This window comes from Poromitra crassiceps, assembly GCF_964638095.1.
Source record: "Poromitra crassiceps genome assembly, chromosome: 5".
Classification (NCBI taxonomy): domain Eukaryota; kingdom Metazoa; phylum Chordata; class Actinopteri; order Beryciformes; family Melamphaidae; genus Poromitra; species Poromitra crassiceps.
In genome coordinates this window covers 59,628,652-59,654,401 of record NC_139642.1, presented here as the reverse complement: position 1 = coordinate 59,654,401, position 25,750 = coordinate 59,628,652, and the positions used below count along the sequence as shown (strand labels likewise).

Below are 25,750 nucleotides of genomic sequence, written 5' to 3'. Positions count from 1 at the left end.
TCCAGGGCCGGTATCATGGCGACATACGTGGATATTCTGAAGAGCGAGTTCCCTGAGATTGACACAGAAGTGTTCGATTACATCACAGGTGAGAGAGCCGAGTCGATCCGCGAGACAGCCAGAACCGAACTTTACTCAGCCTGAACCCGCGAGCTCCTGCTAGCTAGCTGCTAGCCCGGCAGCTAGCTAAAGCAACTGACTCAGTGCTCAGTGAAGGAAGACAGGCTGACAGGCTAGCACGGCATCATGCCGTGCTAGCCTGTCGGCATGGCTCGGCTAGGTTAGCTAGCCACTTGCTTTAGAGTAGACAGAGAGTTGGCACGAGACAAACCCAAACACAGACAGGACCTGGTCTGACCGGCTCGGCTCGGGTCAAACTGTAGAGTTTACTGAACAGTTCTAACCGGTCTGACTGAGCAGTGACGTCATCAGGGTGTCACACCAGACTGAGCAGTGACGTCATCAGGGTGTCACATCAGACAGATTGCGTTATGGCGTCATTATGGACCCCCCCTGGAGTTTTGGGCAGGGTACGCCCTGCGCCCGCCTACGCAGTAGTCAAGCGCTGGGATTGGAGCGAGTCAATACGCCCCAGTTACCCTGCGAACAAAAGAGTTATACCATGATCATCTGGTGTTGGTGTGTTCCCGGAAACACAGGGAACCAAAATGCTGCTGTTATCCAGAAAGCAATTCCGCTCTAACCTTGGGTTCCACTCAGAAAACATGGGCGCCGTGGGCGTCCGGGTAGTGTATTGCGGTAGATTCCCTGCCTACCAACGCGAGGGGCGCAGGTTTGTGTCCTCATGTTACCTCCGGCTTGGTCGGGCGTACATACAGGCACGATTGGCTGGTGTCTGCGGGTGGGAAGCCGGATGAGGGTATGTGTCCTGGTCACTGCGCTAGCACCTCCTCTGGTCGGTCGGGGCGCCTGTTCAGAGGGAAGGGAACTGGTGGGAATAGCGCGATCCTCCCACATGCTACGTCCTGCCCTCCAGAGCGACATCCGCTTCAAGCGAGAGATTTGAGATGTAATTATTGTTCGCATTCCAGCTTTGATTTTCCACAGAATAGCGCATTCTGTTTAGCGGCTGACTTGGAAGCTGGGCCGGACTTTCCCACGGCGCACGTGTGAACGTATCACAAACTTTTCCTCACAGCCACAAGTCAGCGAGCTATCAGAGAAACGATCTCTGCTTCAGACTCCCAGACAGACAGACAGACAGACAGACAGACAGACAGAGAGACAGAGAGGCAGGTAGACAGACAGACAGACTGGCAGACAGGTAGGCAGGCAGACAGACAGCTAGACTGACAGACAGGCAGGTAGGCACTAGGCAGACAGACAGACGGGCAGGTAGGCAGACAGACAGACAGCTAGACTGACACTGACAGACAGACAGGCAGGTAGGCAGACAGACAGACAGACAGACTGACTGACAGATGGGCAGGTAGGCAGGCAGGTAGGCAGACAGACAGACAGACAGGCAGACAGACAGACAGACAGACAGACAGCTAGACTGACAGACAGACAGACAGCTAGACTGGCTGGCAGACAGACAGGCAGGTAGGCAGACAGACAGACAGACAGCTAGACTGACAGACAGACAGCTAGACTGGCTGGCAGACAGACAGACAGGCAGGTAGGCAGACAGACAGACAGACAGGCAGGTAGGCAGACTGGCAGACAGACAGACAGGTAGGCAGACAGACAGACAGCTAGACTGACACAGACAGGCAGGTAGGCAGACAGACAGACGGGCAGGTAGGCAGACAGACAGACAGACAGACAGGCAGACAGACACACAGGCAGACAGACAGATAGGTAGCGATCTGTCAGAAACTATCTCTGCTTCAGTCTCCCTGACATGAAGAGAGCCAGAGAAGAGTGTGAATGCTGAAATCTTACTCTGTGTGTGTGTGTGTGTGTGTGTGTGTGTGCGTCTCTGTGTGTGTGTGTGTGTGTGTGTGTGTGTGTGTGTGTGCGTCTCTGTGTGTGGCAGGTGTTCTGGACAGCGGCCGGGCGGAGTTTGAGGATGAGGAGGAGGTGTACGAGGCCATCGGAGGAGTCCTGCAGGGAGTGTCGATCGACAGCAAGAACGAGGACGACGTCCGAGAAATCTGCCTCCAGATGTTTAACACACTCAAAATGTAAGAGACAGACAGAGAGACACACAGACACACACACACACACACACAGGCAGAGAGGGACAGAGTAAAGACAGATTAAAGTGCATATTAATTGTATACCTGAATGTAGGCCATATCAAAACACATCAGTAAACGGAAACCACAATAATCCAAAATCATCAATACCGCAGGGCAGGGATGTATTTTTGTAGGCTTAACCAGAAAATGCTGCCATTTTTGATTGGGAGTGGTCATGTGTGTTCAGCAGGATCATCTTCACAAACGAGGGCCACATTTATGACTTTTGAAACGTTTTCTGAAAATCACGTGAACTACAGAGCACAGACCTTATGTCATGCATTTAAACAAAATCCCCATTCTAAAAGCCCATTCTCTTTTCCCCTTATGAACCCAAGTGCTGCTTCCACACTCATTCCTGCGGTGTTCTATCCACCTTATTTTTGAATGCCCCACTGTCAAAAATAATTGTGCGTACAAGTTCCGGTTTAACGTGACTCATTGTTGCAGCTTGCCATTTCCTAATGTATTCTACTTGATTTGAAAAGATGGCCACCTACACTCAGTCTCTTGTACCCTGGCTGAATTGAACATAACTTGGTCAATAAGTATGTAACATACAAAATAAAACAACCCGTAATATCTTAATTTTATGTAGAATGCAGAGGACATGTAACTGTTTAGTTAAACTTGCATTCCAGGAATATTGTGCTCTTAAGATGACGTTAGTGGCTCGAGTCCGTTTCGTCCTGAAACCCACATAGGTTGCGCCAGGCGTAACCTATGTGTGGTTTGGCGCAACCTATGTGCGATTCGAAATAACGCATCCGAGATAGAAAACGTTATGAATATAGCCACGTTATAAACAACAAACTAATGCTGGTGATCCGTATGGAAACAGTGTTACTCGAAATGGTTAATATTAGCCACACCAGGCGATTACCCATGAATGCACTGCGCTCTTAAAGGGATATTTATCGACGAGATTTCTGCCCAGCTGGACCTGATTAGTGATTTGCTCCGTTCGCCCAGACGAGTGTCAAGCTGTCAGCAACAAGGCTGGGAGGATCACACCGGAAGAAGCACCCACATGCAGATCAGGCAAAAATGGCCGCCAAAAATAAGGTGGATAGCAGCCATCATAAATACCATCACAATCCAGGCGTAGATTTAAAGTGTGTTTCCAATACATTGATCCTTTCGTGTCGATACGGCATAACAATTATTTTGCCGCCACAACAAAGATCTTGACTGAGTTTTCGCCCCTTCCCCCCCCCCCCCCCCCTCGCTCAAGCCCACCTTGCTCTGCTGTCTGTCTGTCTCGCTCGCTCGCTCTCTCTCTCTCTCTCACACACACAAACACACACAGGACAGCAGCCATATGCGCGCATTCACTACATCAATGTTAGTGTTTCCCACAGGATTTTGAGTATTTGAGAAGAAGAGTGAGATAGCATGATGTGTGAATGGGGGGAAGGGGAGGGGGGGTGAAGAGTGAGATAGCATGATGTGTGAATGGGGGGAAGGGGAGGGGGGGTGAAGAGTGAGATAGAAGGATGTGTGAATGGGGGGGAGGGGAGGGAGGGGGGGGGTGAAGAGTGAGATAGCATGATGTGTGAATGGGGGGAAGGGGAGGGAGGGGGGGTGAAGAGTGAGATAGCATGATGTGTGAATGGGAGGGAGGGGGGGTGAAGAGTGAGATAGCATGATGTCTGAATGGGGGGAAGGGGAGGGAGGAGGGGTGAAGAGTGAGATAGCATGATGTGTGAATGGGGGGGAGGGGAGGGAGGGGGATGAAGAGTGAGATAGCATGATGTGTGAATGGGGGGAAGGGAGGGGGGGTGAAGAGTGAGATAGCATGATGTGTGAATGAGGGGAGGGGAGGGAGGGGGGGTTGAAGAGTGAGATAGCATGCTGTGTGAATGGGGGGGGGAGGGGGGGTGAAGAGTGAGATAGCATGATGTGTGAATGGGTGGGAGGGGAGGGAGGGGGGGTGAAGAGTGAGATAGCATGATCTGTGAATGGGGGGAGGGGAGGGAGGGGGGGGTGAAGAGTGAGATAGCATGATGTGTGAATGGGGGGGAGGGAGGGGGGGTGAAGAGTGAGAGAGCATGATGTGTGAATGGGGGGGAGGGAGTGGGGGGGGTGAAGAGTGAGATAGCATGATGTGTGAATGGGGGGGAGGGAGTGGGGGGGGGTGAAGAGTGAGATAGCATGATGTGTGAATGGGGGGGAGGGAGTGGGGGGGAGGTGAAGAGTGAGAGAGCATGATGTGTGAATGGGGGGGAGGGAGTGGGGGGGGTGAAGAGTGAGATAGCATGATGTGTGAATGGGGGGGAGGGAGTGGGGGGGGTGAAGAGTGAGAGAGCATGATGTGTGAATGGGGGGGAGGGAGTGGGGGGGGTGAAGAGTGAGATAGCATGATGTGTGAATGGGGGGAGGGAGGGGGGGTGAAGAGTGAGAGAGCATGATGTGTGAATGGGGGGGAGGGAGTGGGGGGGAGGTGAAGAGTGAGAGAGCATGATGTGTGAATGGGGGGGAGGGAGTGGGGGGGGTGAAGAGTGAGATAGCATGATGTGTGAATGGGGGGGGGGGGGGTGAAGAGTGAGATAGCATGATGTGTGAATGGGGGGGAGGGAGTGGGGGGGGGGTGAAGAGTGAGATAGCATGATGTGTGAATGGGGGAGTGGGAGGGGGGGGTGAAGAGTGAGATAGCATGATGTGTGAATGGAGGGAGGGGGGGGTGAAGAGTGAGATAGCATGATGTGTGAATGGGGGAGTGGGAGGGGGGGGTGAAGAGTGAGATAGCATGATGTGTGAATGGAGGGAGGGGGGGTGAAGAGTGAGATAGCATGATGTGTGAATGGAGGGAGGGGGGGGGTGAAGAGTGAGATAGCATGATGTGTGAATGGGGGGGGGGTGAAGAGTGAGATAGCATGATGTGTGAATGGAGGGAGGGGGGGTGAAGAGTGAGATAGCATGATGTGTGAATGGGGGGGGGTGAAGAGTGAGATAGCATGATGTGTGAATGGAGGGAGGGGGGGGTGAAGAGTGAGATAGCATGATGTGTGAATGGGGGGGGTGAAGAGTGAGATATCATGATGTGTGAATGGGGGGGTGAAGAGTGAGATATCATGATGCGTGAATGGGGGAATGCACCTGCAGTCATGTAAATACAGTGTTGTCAAATGTGTCTCTCTGCAGCAGTAACTGTCACGGGTCTCGGCAGCAGGTTCTGCTGGATGCTCCAGTGCAGCTGTCCCAGATCTCTGCTGACACAGGTGAGACTGACACACACACACACACACACACACACACACACACACACCCGCACCAGACCCAGACCCACTTCAGAGCCATTCTGTGGGTGGAGAACCAGGTCTGAACCATAACCTATCCTCGTCTCCTCTCCCTGTCTCCTCGTCTCGTCTCGTCTCCTCGTCCCTTCAGTCTGTGCTAACGACGATGTCCAAGGTATCTGGATGATGAAGCGGAGTCAGAACACGGTAAGCATCTACTGAGTCTACTGTAACGTCTGCTGTAACGTCTGCTACTGTAATGTAACTCTAATGTAAAGACTACTCTAAAGAGTAAAGTCTAATATAGATTTAAAGTAAATGTATTTATGGTAGCGTTTCTAGTTTCTCCTCTTCATCACTGCTGTAAAGATACTTGATGATGACATGATACTTATTGAACTCTCTCTCTCTCTCTCTCTCTCTCTCTCTCTAGACTGTCAACGCTAAGAAGCTAGAGAAGGCTGAGGCCAAGTTGAAAGCCAAACATGAGAGGAGGAATGAGAAAGACTCACAGAAGACCACCAGCCCGCTGTCAGTCTACATATATATATATTTTAGTGCTGTCAGTCTATAGTATATATATAGATCTATTTGACTCCTGTCAGTCTATATATAGATCTATTTTACTGCTGTCAGTCTATCCACCTTATTTTTGAATGCCCTGCTGTACAAATAATTATGGGTACAAGGTCCGGTTTAACGTGACTTGTTGTTGCAGCTTGCCATTTCCTAAAACGGTATTCTACTTGATTTGAAAAGATGGCCGCCTACACTCCCTTGTACCCTGGCTGAATTGAACATAACTTGGCCAATAAGTACCGGTATTATGTAACATACCAAATAAAACAAACAGTAATGTCTTTATTTGATGTAGAATGCAGAGGACATGTAACTGTTTTGTTAAACTCACGTTCCAGGAATATTGTATTTACTGCACTGCTCTAAAATAACGTTAGTGGCGCGCGACTCAGAGAGCCTGTTCGTCCTGGAAGCCACTCGCTTTGCATCAGAACACAATCGATTTGGGGGTGGAACACGCCAGAGTAGGCGATTACACACATGATGCACTGTGCTCTTAAAGGGATATTTATCGACGAGATTTTTGCCCAGCTGGACCTGATTAGTGATTTGCTCCGTTCGCCCAGACGGGTGTCAAGCTGTCAGCAACAAGGCTGGGAGGATCACACCGGAAGAAAAACCCATAGGCATCATCGCCGCTAGAAATAAGGTGGATATATAGATCTATTTTACTGCTGTCAGTCCACTGTATAATAGATGTGTTTTTCTCTCAGGGTGCTGGAGGAGGCGTCGGCCAGCCAGGCCAGCAGTAAGAAAGAAAACCGAGTCGACCAATCGGGGAAAAACCGCAGCTATGACATCCGCATCGAGAACTTTGATGTTTCCTTTGGAGAGAGGTGAGCTCACCTGATGATCACCTGAACTCAGCTCTTTTGATGCATTTGAACCCTGCTCTGTTCTTATACACTTTTAGGGGTGTGTCCCTGCTAAGAATTTACATAGTCGAATCTGATTGGTCAAGTCTTGCCTATCTTCGTCTCTCTTTTTAGTTCCATGTTTGGGACCTCTCTAACTTGTTGGAGTGGTCCGAGGGGACCGGCGCTGGCGACTATGCTCTCCCTGCGCCTATAGGCCGCTAAAGACACTTATAATTAGAGTCCGACCGATATATCGGTCCACCGATATTATTTGCCGATAACAGATATATCGGTGTTGGCCGATAATCATTTTTTATTTTGTCATTTCTAAGTTATAGACAGCATGTTGTGGTGCGGTGCAGGCCGAGCATCGGGCAATTATTAATCAGCCCTAATTACCCAATTAAAAAATAAGTCTCCGTTAGGTCACCCGCAGGGGTGCTCTTTACACTTGCTGAAAGATTCAGCCCGGTCACACGTCAAATGGCAAAGCTGTGGCTGTAGCCGAAATCTTGAATTTGAGCAAGAATTTGAGAATTGAATTTGAGCAAATGTAGCATGTCCCAATTTCCCCTCGGGGATCAATCAAGTTTTGCTGATTCCGATTCGACAAATTCTGCTCGCACACGGACACGGATGTTGTTTCGTTAGCTAACTGCTAACATTACTAGCTCACTACTATTATTTACTAGCACAGTCACAATGTAATATGTTGCGGTGGGTTTATGGTCCTGGAATCTAGATTGGAACGTGGATCGGCGACGTCAGTCTGATTATTCCATCTGTGAATTACGTCAGTATTTGAACCCGATATCGATATCCCGACGTCCATATCCCATCTCTAGTTGTTAGACATCGACTATCCGGGGTCCCTCCTATAGACGGTTTTCACCAGAGCGCAACCCCACAGCACTTCCTTTTTCTCAGCATTCGGCAAACTGCAGAAATATTCACTCGACATCGTTACTTTTGTTTTCGCCACTCAGCTGTATAGACGGTTTTCACGGAATGGTCAGTCCTGCACTTGAATATTTTTTTTCTTTTATGTCCATAGCAAACACTGCAACAGGAAGTGAGCGGGGGTTCATTTTAGAATGTGTTTGTTGTCAAGTTAAAACCGTCTATACACTGTATTATCTCTTTTCTTGCTTAGACATGACTCTGGCTTTAAAGGAATATTTCCCTTGTAGAGGAATCATTATTTCTTCATGCAGTTGAATGCCTCCCATGTGTGTTGAATCTGTCCCAGGTCGCTCCTGCAGGGGGCGGAGGTGTCTCTGGCGTCGGGGCGGCGCTACGGCCTGATTGGTCGTAACGGCCTGGGGAAGACCACTCTGCTGAAGATGCTGGCGTCGCGCAGCCTGCGAGTACCCGCCCACATCTCTATCCTGCACGTGGAACAGGAAGTGGCCGGGGACGAGACACGCGCGCTCAGCAGCGTGCTGCAGAGCGACACCGTGAGAGAGGGGCTGCTGCACGAGGAGCGCGCGCTCAATGCACGCATCGCCAATGGAACGTAAGACCTGCACACCGTCCCACACGAGCTTATTATTATGTGTTAGCGTGCGCGAGGAGCGCACACTCAACCACCGCATCGCCACGGGAAGACTTCACACACTGGGGTGTCCGTGTAGTGTAGCGGTAGAGTCCCTGCCTACCAACATGAGGGTCGCGAAACCTGCGACCCTGGCCGTGTTGCCTCCGGCTTGGTCCACACAGGCACGGTGAACTGTGTGCGGGTGGGAAGCCAGATTAAGGGTATGTGTCCTGGTCGCTGCACTAGTGCCTCCTCTCCTCTGGTCGGTCGGGGTGCCTGTCCGGGGTGGAAGGGAACCGGTGGGAATACGTCCTGCCGGTGAAGCTCCCCGCTGTCAGGTGAAAAGAAGCGGCTGGCAACTGCGCATGTGTCGGAGGAAGCATGGTGCTAGTCTACTGCTCTCCCCAGATCGGCAGAGGGGGGAGCTGCGACCGGGGCAGCAGGGGGAAATTGGCCAAATATATTAATTTTCTCCGTAGACATTTCGAAAAAATCCATATACTGTATAACGCGTTTTACGGGTTGGCTTGGTTCCAGCCTTAAAACTCATTTATATACGGATTTTTCAAAATGTCTATGGTGAAAATGAATAGGGAACTCACTTGTGGGGCAGGAAACATCACGAAAAGTCACGTGACTGTTCAGCTCTATTGGGGAGAAAAATGGTCTGCCCAAATCTGCGGTGGGTTCCACAATGACACGGATTTGATTTTTTTTTTGCAACAAAATTCATAACCTTGAGACTTGTTTTGTCTGGTTCCAGCGTGGACAGTAAACTGAATGTCTTTGGGTTGTGGACAAGACATTTGAGGACATCATCTTGGACATTTTACAGACCAATCAGCTGATCGATTGCTCTCCGTGTTGTGTGTGTGTGTGTGTGTGACAGGGCTGACGGGCTGGAGAGCGTGCGGCTGTCTGAGATCTACGCCAAGCTGGAGGAGATCGAGGCGGACAAAGCCCCGGCCCGGTGAGAGAGCGCCCCCCACAGGCAGAAACACCTTACACACAATGCCTGGAACACTTGAGGGATGCAGCGACTCTATCACCTTAATTCAGCTTTCATTTATCTTTTGTACTGTTTGAGAAACCGAAGGTTATGTTTGATGCTTTTTTCAGCCTTTATAATGGTACCCTATGGAGCCAGCCTTGAGTGTGTCTCACTCTAGCCCCCTGTACCTTTTACTAAATTCACTGCGAAATACATCTAATACATCAGACCGTTTAGCTACTTCTGCTAACACTCAGAGTCAAAATATAAGCGATGTGTATAGCTTTAGATATATTAAAGTCGAGCTGAACCCCAAAATGACTTTTCTTTTCTTTTCTTTTAGTTCAAATACCTGGGTATGCAGTGCACCTATTTAATGATGTATGCAAAAAAAATCACAAAAATCTAATTCCTTTAGTTTTTCACACTTTTTCACATCAAAAGCCAATTTTTCAAGATTTCATTGATAACACTAATCTACAGTTTGCTGACGTCACCTAGTACTATCAAATTTCTACCCCATTTCAACCAATCATATGACATGCAGCTGTCAATCAAATCTTCATTTCAGGATAATGTTCTCTTTTATATGAAGTAGAAAATGGCGCCTAGTGCCTGTCATCTGGCAGAATTCCTATCCCATAAACTAACTACTAACTTGGCCAATTGCATGAAACATGAACAAAAACTATAATCTCTAAGAATGCAAAGAAATGTAACTGGCTCGTTAAAATGCGCATTCCAGTCGACAGAATTGTCAAATCAAATCATCAACACGTATATGGTCCGCCTCTCAATTTGTTTTCAGTCTCCGACGCTCGTGCTATTGCATTCGCCTCCGGTTCACTTCGACTTTAATGTTTGTTTAACTCTTACGTTTTTCTTGAATTTGGTTATGCCCTGACCTTCCTGATTCTACTCTTGATTTGATATTTATGTCTGAAAAAGTCTATTAAATCTATAAAATGCAGCAACTATAATTAGACCATGTTCAAAATAAACCAAAGTCCTGGTAGAGAATGTTTTTGTTTGTTGACTAATCAGATTCTCTCCTGACTGGATGCGCTCGTGTTGTGTTTTGACTGACGTCTGTCTCGTCCAATCAGAGCCTCTGTCATCCTGGCCGGTCTGGGTTTCTCTCCCAAAATGCAACAGCAGACCACCAAGTGAGTCCGCACACACGCACACACACACACACACACACACACACACACACACACACACATTAATCTTGTTTATTAGAATTTGTCCGTTATTATTTCATATACTCATACTACTGAACTGTACTTCATACTATTCGTGTGTGTGTCTCTGCCTTTGTGTTGTGTGCCTGTGTGTGTGTGTGTGTGTGTGTGTGTGTGTGTGTGCGCACGTGTGTGTATGCCTGTGCAGGGAGTTCTCAGGAGGCTGGAGGATGAGGTTGGCGTTGGCCAGCGCGCTGTTTGCTCGGTGAGTTTGATCAGCTGCTTCTGTCTGATAGACAGGAAGTGAGGATGATTTGATCAGCTGCTTCTGTCTGATAAGTAAGGAATGTGAGGATGATTGACAGCTGACTAACAGTGATGTGTTGATGTTCCCTCCAGGCCGGACCTGTTGCTGCTCGACGGTGAGTCAGCTCTTATCCTCAGACACACTGTTAGCAGACACACTGTTAGCATTAGCATTAGCATTAGCAGAGGGGCGGCTGTAGCTCAGGAGGTAGAGCGGGTCGTCCACTAATCGCTTTGGATAAAAGAGGTCGGTGGTTCGATTCCCGCCTCCTCCAGTCTGCATGTCGAAGTGTCCTTGGGCAAGATACTGAACCCCTAATTGCTCCTGATGGTGTGCCAGCAGCACCCTGTGTGGTAGCCTGCCGCCATCGGTGTATGAATGGGTGAATGTACCTACTGATTGTAAAGCGCTTTGGATAAAAGCGCTATATACTGTAAATGCAGGCCATTTACCAGTAGGGCTGTCATAAAAAAAACTTGCAATATTGCAATACCACAAGCAACCACCACAACCATGCTATGTTCACTTCACGTCTTTTTTTTCATTTTCTTTTCCACGGCGCAGCCGAGGGCACCGCACGCCACATTCAGGTCATGCAATCTTTCCGAGGTGTCGCTTTGTGAAATGGCTTCTAGTTCCCCGGCTGGGCGGTGTTTGGACCCTTTTTGGCCAATCACGGTGCTTAAAACACAGCAAACTCCATTCAGCTGGTGACGCCAAGCGACTTGAAACAAACACACGTTCAAACGTCAAGCAGACAGTTTACTCTGAGCCGCGAAGCTGACAGCTGTTGGTGTGAAAATGTTGATAAAGAAGAAATGACACATTCTTTCCTATTTTCAACCCAATGTGAGTACAATGTGTTGAAGTGACTTCACCTCGTTTCTATGAAGCAGTTCCTTTATGAGTGAAGCTAGGCTGCCAACTTGGCGACTTTTCTTTTTGCTACTTTTCAGACCCCCCCCGGTGACTTTATTTCTGAAAAGCGACAAATCTGGCAACTTTTTCCAACCACGACGGGGAACAATGTTAATGTGTTGAATCCCAAAGCATTTGGCAAATAAATTGGTACATTTTCTTTCTACTTGTCATCCACAAAGGTCTAATGATCACTTCTTCCGACCTACACACAGTGAGAGTGTGTATCCCCCCCCCCCCCCTCCCGCTGAGAGTGGAGACTGTAGGTTATATATTGATATGTTATATATTGATATGCTAATTAGCATGTGATGTCAGTTATCGCATACAATGCATAGCACGCTGGTGACCCGGCCTAAATCCCGGCAGGGGAAATTCCCTTCCCCTGACAGCCGTAAAGCCAAGAACACACTATGAATTGAGCCCGTTTCTGACCTGATTTGTGAGCCACATGACTCATTTTAAAGTTTTGAGCTTGGTCGGCCGTGGGTTTTCCGTGCGGAGAGCGAGGACCAATTGACTGCTCCTGAGCGGCCGACTCTCGGATCAATTTCTGACATGTCAGAAATTTCAGATCCACGAGTGGATATCCCGCTTCACGCCTTTTCTCACTGCGTGGCTGACTGACCATATGGTCGAGCTGTGGCAATATACCTGTCTCTTTGATGTTAATCGTACAGTGTGAGGACATAACTCGTGAGCTTTGGCTTTACATCGCAGAGGATTTATTCGTACACTAGCCAGTGCAATCAAAAAAAGCAGTGCTAGCAGTAGCAGTGTTGATGTTAATCTGCAGTAGCAGTGTTGATGTTAATCTGCAGTAGCAGTGTTGATGTTAATCTGCAGTAGCAGTGTTGATGTTAATCTGCAGTAGCAGTGTTGATGTTAATCTGCAGTAGCAGTGTTGTAGCAGTGTTGATGTTAATCTGCAGTAGCAGTGTTGTAGCAGTGTTGATGTTAATCTGCAGTAGCAGTGTTGTAGCAGTGTTGATGTTAATCTGCAGTAGCAGTGTTGATGTTAATCTGCAGTAGCAGTGTTGATGTTAATCTGCAGTAGCAGTGTTGATGTTAATCTGCAGTAGCAGTGTTGATGTTAATCTGCAGTAGCAGTGTTGATGTTAATCTGCAGTAGCAGTGTTGATGTTAATCTGCAGTAGCAGTGTTGTTGATGTTAATCTCCAGTAGCAGTGTTGATGCTAATCTGCAGTAGCAGTGTTGTTGATGTTAATCTGCAGTAGCAGTGTTGTTGATGTTAATCTGCAGTAGCAGTGTGGATGTTAATCTCCAGTAGCAGTGTTGATGTTAATCTGCAGTAGCAGTGTTGTTGATGTTAATCTGCAGTAGCAGTGTTGTTGATGTTAATCTGCAGTAGCAGTGTTGTTGATGTTAATCTGCAGTAGCAGTGTTGTTGATGTTAATCTGCAGTAGCAGTGTTGTTGATGTTAATCTGCAGTAGCAGTGTTGATGTTAATCTGCAGTAGCAGTGTTGTTGATGTTAATCTGCAGTAGCAGTGTTGTTGATGTTAATCTGCAGTAGCAGTGTTGTTGATGTTAATCTGCAGTAGCAGTGTTGTTGATGTTAATCTCCAGTAGCAGTGTTGATGTTAATCTGCAGTAGCAGTGTTGTTGATGTTAATCTGCAGTAGCAGTGTTGTTGATGTTAATCTGCAGTAGCAGTGTTGTTGATGTTAATCTCCAGTAGCAGTGTTGATGTTAATCTGCAGTAGCAGTGTTGTTGATGTTAATCTGCAGTAGCAGTGTTGTTGATGTTAATCTCCAGTAGCAGTGTTGTTGATGTTAATCTGCAGTAGCAGTGTTGTTGATGCTATTCTAACAGTGTTTTTGTTCCAGAGCCGACCAACATGTTGGACGTCAGAGCCATTCTGTGGCTGGAGAACTATCTGCAGGTCTGAACCACAACTCCTCTCCTCACCACTCTTCCTCTTACTCTCTCCTCTACTCTTATGGTGAATACTTTGAGGTTAGCTCTCTCCTCACCACTCTTCCTCTTACTCTCTCCTCTACTCTTATGGTGAATACTTTGAGGTTAGCTTCAAGGTTCACTTGATTTGTCTCCCATGGGAGAAATTTGTCTTGGAGTAAAAAGACTAAAGTAAAAGGCAGCTAGCGTCCCCCCACCGCTAATGAAGCTACTGAGCATTTCTGCAGTTGGAGGGAAAACCAGCAAGAGGCTAAAATCCAGACTGTCAATCACTCTCTTTAACCCCGCCCACAGACGTGGCAGTCCACCATCTTGGTCGTCTCTCACGACCGCAACTTCCTGAATGCCGTGGTGACGGACATCATCCACCTCCACTCCCAGAGGCTGGACAGTTACCGTGGCGACTACGAGAACTTTGTCAAGACCAAAGAAGACAGACTGAAGAACCAACACAGAGAATATGAAGCTCAGTTACAGTACAGAGAACACATCCAGGTACGACTACGACTAATACTACTAATACTACTACTAATACTGTTAAAGCTACTAATACTGTTAACGTCGAGCTGAACCCAAAAATGACTTTTCTTTTCTTTTAGTTCAAATACCTGGGTATGCAGTGCACCTATTTAATAATGTATGCAAACAAAATCACAAAAATCTAATTTCTTTAGTTTTTCACACTTTTTCACATCAAAAGTTCATTTTTCAAGATTTCATTGATAACAGTAATGTACAGTTTGCTGACGTCACCTAGTACTATCAAATTTCTACCCCATTTCAACCAATCATATCACGACATGCAGCTGTCAATCAAATCTTCATTTCAGGATAATTTTCTCTTCCAAATGAAGTAGAAAATGGCGCCTAGTGCCTGTCATCTGGCAGAATTCCTATCCCATAAACGAACTACTAATTTGGCCAATTGTATGAAACATGAACAAAAAACAAAAACGGTAATGTCTATTAACCCATTGATACCTGATGCAGCATTTGCGTGTATATCCCTCGTTTGTGTGGTACACACACAAAGGGATACACACACAAATGCTGCATCAGGTATCAATGGGTTAAGAATGCAAAGAAATGTAACTGGCTCGTTAAAACACGCATTCCAGGAATATCGTATTTACAGAAATAGCGTAAATGGCGCGCGCTTAAGAGCGTGGTTGTCAGGGGTCACCCCGTGGAGATTCCAGGCGGGCGGGCAGCACCCATGCATCGGATTGTCCGCTCGCTCTGCATGAAGCAGGTGGCTGCCTGGTACTCCGTGGATCCCACTCGCGTAGCATGACAACACGCTGAATCCCACTCGATTTGGGGGTGGAACACGCCATAATTGACCAATGCCAAAGCCAGTCGACAGAATTGTCAAATCAAATCATCGACACCGTATGGTCCGCCTCTCAATTTGTTTTCAGTCTCCGACGCTCGCGCTAGTGCATTCCGTTCCGGTTCACCTCGACTTTAAGGCTGAGTTATAGTAGGGTGCTCCACAGAAAATAAAGAGATGTGCGACGTTTGTAACTTATGCTTCGGCGAATGTTAGACCTTAACGTACACACAAGCCAACGTTAACTTCCATGATACAGAATAATCTTCTCGACCACCGAGTGGTTATTATTTAGTCTACTGTAACAACACCTGTCCTGGGAATGTTTCCATCGGGAGAGACCATAGAACATTTCACTCGGACCAAAACTTTAAAAAAAAAAAACTGAAAAAAATCTCTGTCTGAGAGAAATGTTATGTGGTCTCTCCTGTTTCTAAATATATCTGAACCGTTTGGTTTGACCAAGTAAAACTATTTTTATAATAAGCATTTTACGAAATGTCTATGGGAAAATAAATGGCGGATGAAAATCTCTGGTACAGTGCTGAAGCAGGAAGTGACGTTTCACTTTGGCTCTCTATTGAGAGAGAAGGGAGAGAACAGAACAGGGTATAGTGGGGCTGGGCGAGAGAAGGGAGAGAACAGAACAGGGTATAGTGGGGCTGGGCGAGAGAAGGGAGAGAACAGAACAGGGTATAGTGGGGCTGGGCGATACGGTTGAAGTCAATATCACGATAATCATACGGATCTTTCTCGAGACCAGTGTATATCACAATATGGTTCATGTAAGCAAAGTCAAATGAGTTAAATAATCAAAGTATTATATTATCATATAATACTATTACCCATAAATGATCATATCATCCCGATATGATACCACTGAAAGTGACCATAATACTGAGTTATCGCCCAGCCCTAGGGCATACAGCTGTGACTCATTTTGCCTGGCCATTGTCAATTTCATATAAAAATGGATGTCATGAAGTCTGAACTCTGTGTGTGTGTGTGTGTGTGTGTGTGTGTGTGTGTGTGTGTGTGTTTCAGGTTTTTATCGACAGGTTTCGGTACAACGCAAACAGAGCAGCTCAGGTGCAGAGCAAACTGAAGCTGCTGGAGAAGCTGTGAGTGTGACACTGTGCTGAACAGGAGAGGCTACAGCTACTCTCCCCGCCTACATACGCACACGAAGGCTGAGCCTCCAAAATGTTTCATTTGAATATTTGTTTTCAGGATGTTGGTTGTTATGGTTATAGTTAGGCGAACAACTTGTTTAAGGTTAGAGTGGCAGAGGGGTTTTATCCAAAAAGGCTTCTGAGGACCTCGCTTATGGGAATATCTTGCCCCCCCCGCAAGATGACCTAGAAGACATACAGACTAGGGCTGTGAATCTTCACTGGCCTCACGATTCGATTCGATTACGATTCAGAGGGCTACGATTCGATTACGATTATCGATGCATCTTAAATCGATTTTCACTTTTTTCCGCAATACATGATTTATTTTTTCTCACTTTCTTTTTTCTCACTGTGTGGCTACTTTTAAAATAAAAGTGCATTTGGGATTGCATTGTATTATGATCCATAATTAAAATAAACAACTGCATGTACTTCCATTATATTTTATTTAATTATTAATTTTTTATGTTTTTTTTTTTTTTTTTAATAATCGATTTTTGACATTTGTGAATCGATGCAGAATCGTGCACGTCCGCATCGCGATGCATCTTATAATCGATTATTTTTGACCCTCCTAATACAGACATTGTAGTATTACTACATTGTACTACTATACTAAGTTCAATGGCACTGAATCATAACGCAAGCTACGTTACGATGTTCCGGACCTTTGCTTGAGGAAATCTTCTCCAACTGGACCTCTTTGAATTTTAATTGAGTAGCCCTGACCTAAATGTGTTACTTTCTTAACCAAAACATAACAACCAGCCTTAGGGATGTAGTTCTACGTGTTCAAATCACATATTTTTGTGAGACTGTGTTCCCGACGGCTGCTCGACCTTCTTCGGACCACAAGGCATTCTGGGTATGCGCCGGCCATGAGGGTAGCTGTACTCTCTCCCATGCTGATCGCTGCTTCACACACGACTCGATGTATGAACACTGTTAACAGACACAAAGACCACTGTATTAGTGCAGCATTACAGTATGATGGCTACAATTTGGATAATAATGAACAACGGATAAGAAGATGAAATGAAGTGAAAATGAACTGAACTGCTCATTTTATGGGACTGTGAACTTCGTTAAAAAATTTTTTTTTTTTAACTATGAACATGAACAAGTTCATTTTAATCTGTGTGGCTGAACTTCTCATGAAGTGTGAACTTGCACAACACTGATCTTACCTCAGTTCAAAACCTCACTGCTACTTGTCTGCTGGCGTACGTTAACACTAAGGACCCTCCCTTACAGAATTCCATGACACTCAGTGCCAAGGTATGCAGTATTGTGAATGAATTTGCACTTTCTTAACTAACATTTGCCCCTGTTGTTTTGTGTGTCCTGTAGGCCTGAACTGAAGCCTTTAGAAAAGGAAACTGAGGTCACCTTGAAGTAAGGAACCAGACTTCTGCCATAACGTACCAGCCACTTTCATTATTTTATCAGTCAAATAATTTGATTGGTTGAAAGACTCACTGACTGCCTCTTTTTCTGCAAATAGAACAAGCAGATGGGTTGGTTGATTGATTGGTTGATTGGTATGATGTGTTTTCTCCTGCAGGTTTCCAGATAACTTTGAGAAGTTGTCTCCTCCAATCCTCCAACTGGATGAAGTAGAGTTTTACTATTCTCCAGACCAGCGGCTGTTCTCTGGACTCAACGTCTCGGCCGACCTCGAGTCACGCATCTGCATCGTGCGTATCATCATTAAGAATAAACTGAAGGAAACTTGGGAGGCAACGGGGCTTATGGGGAATGTAGTCTTAATGTGGAGAAACATTAGCACTAACAATAATACTGATGTACTTCTGGACTGGTTTACAGTCACCAGACCAAGACCCCAGCATTAATCTGCCAGTGATAATAATAATAATAATAATAATAATAATAATAATAATTAGGCGCCTTTTTGTGATTGGCTATGCATATTACCACACCCCCTTTTGGCCAGTGGGTGTGGAAAGTTAATTAGGTCAGGTGTGATGTGTGTCTCTGTCAGGTGGGGGAGAGCGGGGTCAGGTGTAATGTGTGTGTCTTGTCAGGTGGGGGAGAACGGGGTCAGGTGTGATGTGTGTCTCTGTCAGGTGGGGGAGAGCGGGGTCAGGTGTGATGTGTGTGTCTCTGTCAGGTGGGGGAGAACGGGGTCAGGTGTAATGTGTGTGTGTCTCTGTCAGGTGGGGGAGAACGGGGTCAGGTGTGATGTGTTTGTCTCTTGTCAGGTGGGGGAGAACGGGGTCAGGTGTGATGTGTGTGTCTCTTGTCAGGTGGGGGAGAACGGGGTCAGGTGTGATGTCTGTGTCTCTTGTCAGGTGGGGGAGAACGGGGTCAGGTGTAATGTGTGTGTCTCTTGTCAGGCGGGGGAGAACGGGGTCAGGTGTAATGTGTGTGTCTCTGTCAGGTGGGGGAGAACGGGGTCAGGTCACCTGACCCTATTCTCCCCCACCTGAGAGAGACACACACATTACACCTGACTCAGGTGTAATGTGTGTGTCTCTCTCAGGTGGGGGAGAATAGGGTCAGGTGTAATGTGTGTGTCTCTTGTCAGGTGGGGGAGAACGGGGTCAGGTGTGATGTGTGTGTCTCTTGTCAGGTGTGGGAGAACGGGGTCAGGTGTAATGTGTGTGTCTGTCAGGTGGGGGAGAACGGGGTCAGGTGTAATGTGTGTGTCTGTCAGGTGGGGGAGAACGGGGTCAGGTGTAATGTGTGTCTCTCTCTCAGGTGGGGGAGAAGGGGTCAGGTGTAATTAGGGATGTCAACGGTTAACCGTTAATCGATTAACCGTCGCTAACGTCGTTGTTCGGTTATTGCTGTCGGTCTATCAGTTAATATTAAAAAAAAAAAAAAAATTTTTTTTTTTTTTTTTTTTTTTGGTCTATTTACTCAATGAGCTCATGCCCAAACAAGGCGTGTCTATTTAGATGCTGAAATGTTAATGCTTTTTGTGTTAGAAATTCTAACACAAAAAGAATTTGTGTTGAAATGTTGATGCTTTTTGTTAATGCTTGTTAATGCTTTTTGTGTTAGAAATTCTAACACAAAAAGCATTAACATTTCAGCATCTAAATAGACACGCCTTGTTTGGGCATGAGTTCATTGAGTAAATAGACACACACACACAAAAAAAAAAAAATTTTTTTTTTTTTTTTTTTTAATATTAAAAAATTATGAATTAACCGATAGGTTAATCGATTATTAGCGTCGGTTAATCGAAAGTGAAATTAACCGAAAATTGACATCCCTAGGTGTAATGTGTGTGTCTCTCTCAGGTGGGGGAGAACGGGGTCAGGTGTAATGTGTGTCTCTCTCTCAGGTGGGGGAGAATGGGGTCAGGTGTAATGTGTGTGTCAGGTGGGGGAGAACGGGGTCAGGTGTAATGTGTGTGTCTCTGTCAGGTGGGGGAGAACGGGGTCAGGTGTAATGTGTGTGTCTCTGTCAGGTGGGGGAGAACGGTGCGGGGAAAACCACCGTGCTCAAGCTGCTGATGGGCGAGCTCACCCCGGTCAATGGAGTCAGACAAGCCCACCGGTAAGACCAGACCACCAGGTCAACTGTGCTGTGATGCTGCTAGCTGCACTGCCAACTGTTTACCTGTCATATAACTGTTAACCAGTTCCAGTCACGCTCTTTCCATTAAGCCTACCCACTTTGATATGTCGGCTGAAAGCAACCCGGAAAGAGGATCTCTTTTCTCATTCAGAAATCGCAAAAAAAACGTATCATAGGCATATCTTACAGTGTTGGTGAGATCAAATGTGCGAGATGTTTATGTAGCAATTGTAAATAGGAAATCTATTTTCTTAATTTCTCCAGTACCAATAAGAGAGCCGCTAACATTAAAGCTTATTGATACTCTCGACTATGATGCCCAGTGTCGACTAGTGGTTTTTGATAGTAGACTAGTCTGAATGCCCTAATTGCTAGTTCAGTTGCTGTTTAGCATCTAAAACATGAGTTCAGCCTGAGTTGTTGCTGCTGCTTGTCTACAAACGGTATAATAGTGCTGTTGTCATTAGGTGAACGGGGGAAAAACGCAAAGTGAAGCTGCTTCATTAACCATTACTGTGTGAAGGGCCACATATACTGTATTTTGAGAGACAAGCCGCGGGCCGTTTAAAATCAGTCCCCGGGCCGCAATTGGCCCCCGTGTCGAACTTTGGACTTGCCTAACATAAAGTCATGTGTGCGTTGTGTCATCAGGAGCCTGAAGATCGGATACTTCAGCCAGCATCACGTGGACCAGCTGGACCTCAACGTCTGCTCTGTGGAGCTGCTGCTCAACAGATTCCCCGGTAAGACTAAGACACACACATACACTCACACACAAACACACACACTCTCTCGCACACACACACACACACTATTTTTTTTTTTTTTCAGTATTTTTTTTTATCCCATTTTTATCCCCCATTAGTGCTAATTTTAATTTATTTATCCTGGTTGCTGCGCCACCCTCTGCCGATCTGGGGAGAGCCGAAACTGGCTCCATGCTTCCTCCGAGACATGGGCAGTTAGCCAGCCGCTTCTTTTCACCTGACAGGGGAAGCTTCACCGGTAGGGCATAGCACGTGGGAGGATCACGCTATTCCAACGAGTTCCCCTCCCACCGAACAGGCGCCCCTAACGACCAGAGGAGGCACCACATCAGCAACCAGGATATTGCATGTTTTGGTGTGGGGTTTCTATATGAAGGAAACCCCCGGGAGGCACGGGGAGAACATGCAAACTCCACACAGAAAGGCCCTTTTGACGACCCCACCCAGGCGATGGGCACTCGAGGATATGCGGACGGGCACGCATTCCTTCAGCGCTCACACTATTTATAATTATTAAATTCACATTGAATTTACTGTTTCAGTGCACTGATGTCATTTCGGACAATTAAAGTTTATTGTTAAACTGTAAAATACCCTGCATCCATTACATATCTCAAGTCATGTCAAGTCTGAAGGCTGCCCTCTGGTTGGTCCAGGGAGTCTGAACGCTGACCTCTGGTTGGTCCAGGGGTCTGAACGCTGACCTCTGGTTGGTCCAGGGGTCTGAACGCTGACATCTGGTTGGTCTGTTGGGGTCTGAACGCTGCCCTCTGGTTGGTCTGTTGCAGGTCGGACAGAGGAGGAGTACCGCCACCAGCTGGGCGGGTATGGCATCACGGGGGAGCTGGCCGTGCGGCCGGTGGCCAGCCTGTCAGGAGGACAGAAGAGCCGTGTGGCCTTCGCCCAGATGACCATGCCCTGGTAACACCTCACCAACCAACCACTGCTCATATCTGCTCATGCTTCTTCTTCTAGAAGCATTTCTAGAAGAGGTTTCTAGTGCTAATGGAAGGGTTCCAGAGCGTAACTGAGCGCACAGATATCTTTTTCGTCTGTTCAAATCAAATTTCACATAGGGTTCTACACAGTAACTGTCTTTTATGAGACAATAGGTCCTTATTTGTGGTTTATACCATAAGTCGACAGACCATTTCTCTTTATACGAAATAAACAAATTACTCCTAGTCTCTCGATGTCACAATGTAACCTGTTAGGAAAGATAAATGACAAATCGCTCAAATAAAATAGGGATTTCACTTCATTTGCAGAGGGATGTCTATGGGCGATGTTCCAATGAAATATTTTTTTTAGGGCTGTCAGCGTTAACGCGTTAATTGCGATGTGATTAACTCATTGAGTGCCACGGACGTCGATCGACGTCAAAGTAAATAGTGACGTAGAGTGCCAAGGACGTCGATCGACGTCAAATGTGTTTTTTGACGGTGGGACGTGGATGAAAGCCTCAGGCATCTCCTGTACAAATATGGGAGCTATTGAAGGTGTATAACCTATTTTACGGACTCATTAGGTGGCGACAGTGCTCTCCAGATTACAGACAGGTCCGGAAAACAGCAGGAAAAAGCCGTGATCAAAGAGAAACCGATGCATGCTGCAGCCAGAGCCATATAGATTGCTCTGTCGGGAGCTGACATTGGCTGCGGACAGCAGTCAATCCGCGCACACAACTGAGCCCCTCTGTCTCTGTCTGTCTGTCTGTATAGTTTCTCCACACGATTAGTAGCCAGAAAAGCAGCACCCGACGCCAAACCACTCAGCAGTCCGGTTTGGCTCTTCCTTGTCGCGCTGGGAGCCGGCGCACAAAAAACGGAGCACTCCGAAAATAGAGTGGGTGCGTGTTAGGCTGTGTGAAGTGTGGGGAGGAGTTTGCAGCTGAGGGGGGGGAGAGGGGGGTGGGGCACGCAGGGCATCACAACTACACCACGTCACTACATCAGAAAATATTATCTTCAGTCAGTGAATGTGCTTGAAATGCTGCATTTCACAAAAGGCGGAATATCTCAGCTAATAATTTGAAACGCCTGTATTTGCTCAAAACGACCTATCTTCTCCGGCTCATAACTAAAGAACGGAAAATGGTATCAATAAACTTTTTTTTGCTGATGATACAATAGAGCCAGCTCGTTCTTTGTGCGTGTTCGGTGTTTACATATTAATATCACACAATATTCTGTGGGCCTCGAGAAATCACTGAAAACGCTCTGAAAACTCTGGCACTGGGAGCGTCCGTTCTCCAAAAGTGGCTGGCACTCAATGAGTTAAGGGCCCACCATAACACGTTTTTTTTATCGCGTTAATCGCATGCCGCTATTTTGTCCCTTCCTCGCACCCGTACTTGTTGTCAAGCCGTTCAGTTTCCTGTCTCCTGCTTGTGCATGCAGGCATGGAAGAGAACGACAGCAATACTCTTGTAAATGGCTCGTTTTACTTTAAAAAAAACTCCCCAAGTGGCACAGTGGACAAGTCAAGAGCCGTAGTTTGCACCTTGTGTAAAACGGAATTAAAATATCACCGAAGTACATCGAGTTTGAGGCGAGCGATCACCTAAAAGTAGCTAGCGGCCAGCTAGCTAGCGCGAGACTCATCACTCATTCTTCCTTCAGAGTCTCGGATGCGCGGGTCCTCTAACCACTGGGAGGTCGGCTCCAAAGGCTTCACGCGATATACACGTTATCAATACACAGTTTCCAATACCGAGCTATTATTCACATGGAAGTGCCAAAGTTTTTAGCTCAGACACAGCCATCTTCGGCTGTGTCATTTTGGGTTTCGACTGCTCCACAGCGCCGCCGCCGGAAGTATCGGTTCTAGATATATTTTGTAGACATTGTTAGCTCCGGTCTACATTCCACTTCTATTGAATTGAAAATAAATCTAAAATTCAAGATCACAAAGTACATTTATTTGCATTCATTTGATTCTCAATCATGTCACACTGGTAAGAATGATTAATATCTAATTAAAAATGCTTTGAAATGCAAAATAATGGCATTTTAAACATGCGATACAAAGATGCGATTAATTGCGATTAACTATAGTTAATCGCAAGATTAATCGCGATTAATAGCACAAGCCGACACAGGACACATGAGTTCCACAGCTTAAACCTGTGTTTAATACAGAGCCCAGTGCTCTGCCCGCTGATTAGGCGAGGACATTGACTCCCTCCTTAAAGGTCATATGCTCGTCTAGCCTCAAGCCCACATATTTATAGTAGTGATCTGTATATGATAGTACTTTGACTTGGACTTCTGGTGTGTGTCATAATACCTCCAATACCCACAATACCTTGCGGGACAGTTGGAAACATTGTTTGTTTGTTTGTTTTTGTTTTTTCCCGTCAACGCTGTGGTAAACTGTTCATTGCTGCTTACAAACTCGTCTGTCTGCCTGTCTGTCCAGTCACTGACCTGTCTGTCTCCCTGTCTGTCTGTGGGTCAGTCCTAACTTCTACATCCTGGATGAGCCCACCAACCACCTGGACATGGAGACCATCGAGGCTCTGGCAAAGGCACTCAACAAGTTCAGAGTGAGTTGAGCCCAGGGCACACCTTGCCAGTTTTCCCCCCTCGCCAAAGTGTGCAGTGTAAATCTGGTTCTTTTCACCCGTTCTATTTGGCTCATTTGTTTGGCTTCATCCTTCCCAGGGCGGCGTGGTCCTGGTGTCTCACGACGAGCGCCTGATCCGGCTCGTCTGTAGGGAGCTGTGGGTGTGCGAGAGCGGGACGGTGCGGAGGATAGACGGCGGCTTCGACGAATACCGCGACATCATGCACGAGCAGTTCAGGAAGGAGGGCTACCTGTGAGCCAATCGAGAGCCATCCCACTGGACTGACACGCCAAGGTGCCAACTTACCGCTACGACCCCCGCTAACATAAACCCCGCCCCTCCACCACACCGCCCGCAACTGCTGACCGACAGACCGACGCCCCCCCCAGTGTGACGGGGTGGGGAGTGCAGACGACCCCCCCCTCTCTCTTGCATCCTACTTCCTGGTTGGGTGCTGCATGATGCAGCTCGCCGGCTGCTGATTGTCCAGAGGCATCCAGAACTGTCCTGGAGCGCAAAGAGCTGTGAACGGTTCAGAGGGTGAAGTCCCACCAGACTTTATTTAAAATGTCAAACAAGCATCTCCCCCCTAGGTTAACTTATCCAATCGGCGCCAGACCGACAATTATTATTGAGACTTGAAGGTTTTTCCGGAATTCCTCTTTAGTTTTCTCATTGCCGCCCTGTGGAGACTCGGTATGTAAACGAGCGTGGGAAACGTTGCAGTGATGTGGGACAGTGATGTGGGACGGATGGCAGCAAAATAAAAAGCTGGTAAATAAATCATGTGCTAACAGAGTGTGGACTCTTCCTTGACCAGATGGGCTCTTCTGCAGCGCCGACGGAGGGAAACCACCTCAATCTAAAATAAGCAATGAGAGGTCAGAGGTTCCCCAAACTGCTTAGACTGTACCACTATGTTCCAAACGAGGGGGCAGGCTTTTTTTGTCGCGTTATTATGGATCCCACTGGAGTTGTGGGCCTGACACGTCCTGCGCAGCATTCACGCGCCAGGATTGGCCAGGCAGGCGCCCCATGCAGAGTATTCTGAGTACGCACCAGGTATTTTCATCTCGCCTCAATCCGATAGCCTATTTGAGGCAAGGTGGTGGTGGACGTGTCACGTATAACGTTAAGTTACCTGTTATTTTCATTGCGCTAGCCTGTTCCACGTTATTGTCTAAAACATGTTTATCCTCAGACAATATGACTTGAGTGCAAGACGCGAGCAAGCCCTGTGAGAAAAATGGAAAGAAGTAACCAACGCTATTCAGTTTTGTTTTTCCAATTTTATTTTTTTATATTTTTATTAATAATACAGTCAAATATCTATGGTATGTTTCTGTACACATGTGTATATATATATATAAACTACAACCATATATAACAACAACCATTACATTTATCCTGTTCCAATCTTAATGAGAAAGTCAGCTTTTCCATTATGTATCACATCAATCCAATCTTCCACCTTAGATACATCTGCCTTCATCCAATTTTTAGTCAAAGTTTTTTTGCTTGCAATTAACATGATTATCAACATATATTTATCTCCAGTTCCAGCTAGTAGGCTACATTGTGTATTTTCCCCAAGTAT

The 25,750-nt window shown here is 46.7% G+C and overlaps 1 protein-coding gene across 2 annotated transcripts; it reads left to right on the top strand.

The window, feature by feature from the left end:
• abcf3 (ATP-binding cassette, sub-family F (GCN20), member 3) lies at positions 1-24,930 on the top strand. Of its 2 annotated transcripts, none has more exons than XM_083636369.1 (21): positions 1-88; positions 2,003-2,150; positions 5,355-5,428; positions 5,598-5,653; positions 5,880-5,977; positions 6,739-6,861; positions 8,132-8,398; positions 9,309-9,389; positions 10,517-10,576; positions 10,803-10,859; positions 10,994-11,016; positions 13,671-13,726; positions 14,056-14,256; positions 16,139-16,215; positions 17,620-17,664; positions 17,834-17,966; positions 19,709-19,797; positions 20,470-20,561; positions 21,374-21,506; positions 24,045-24,132; positions 24,251-24,930. In XM_083636369.1, exons 1-21 carry the CDS (start codon positions 16-18, stop codon positions 24,407-24,409), a joined length of 2,133 nt encoding a protein of 710 aa, XP_083492495.1. In that variant the 5' UTR covers positions 1-15; the 3' UTR covers positions 24,410-24,930. The 2 variants fall into 2 exon arrangements, with proteins under 2 accessions (XP_083492495.1, XP_083492494.1); XM_083636368.1 differs by having other exon boundaries at positions 5,352-5,428.
• Positions 24,931-25,750: the final 820 nt, after the last annotated feature.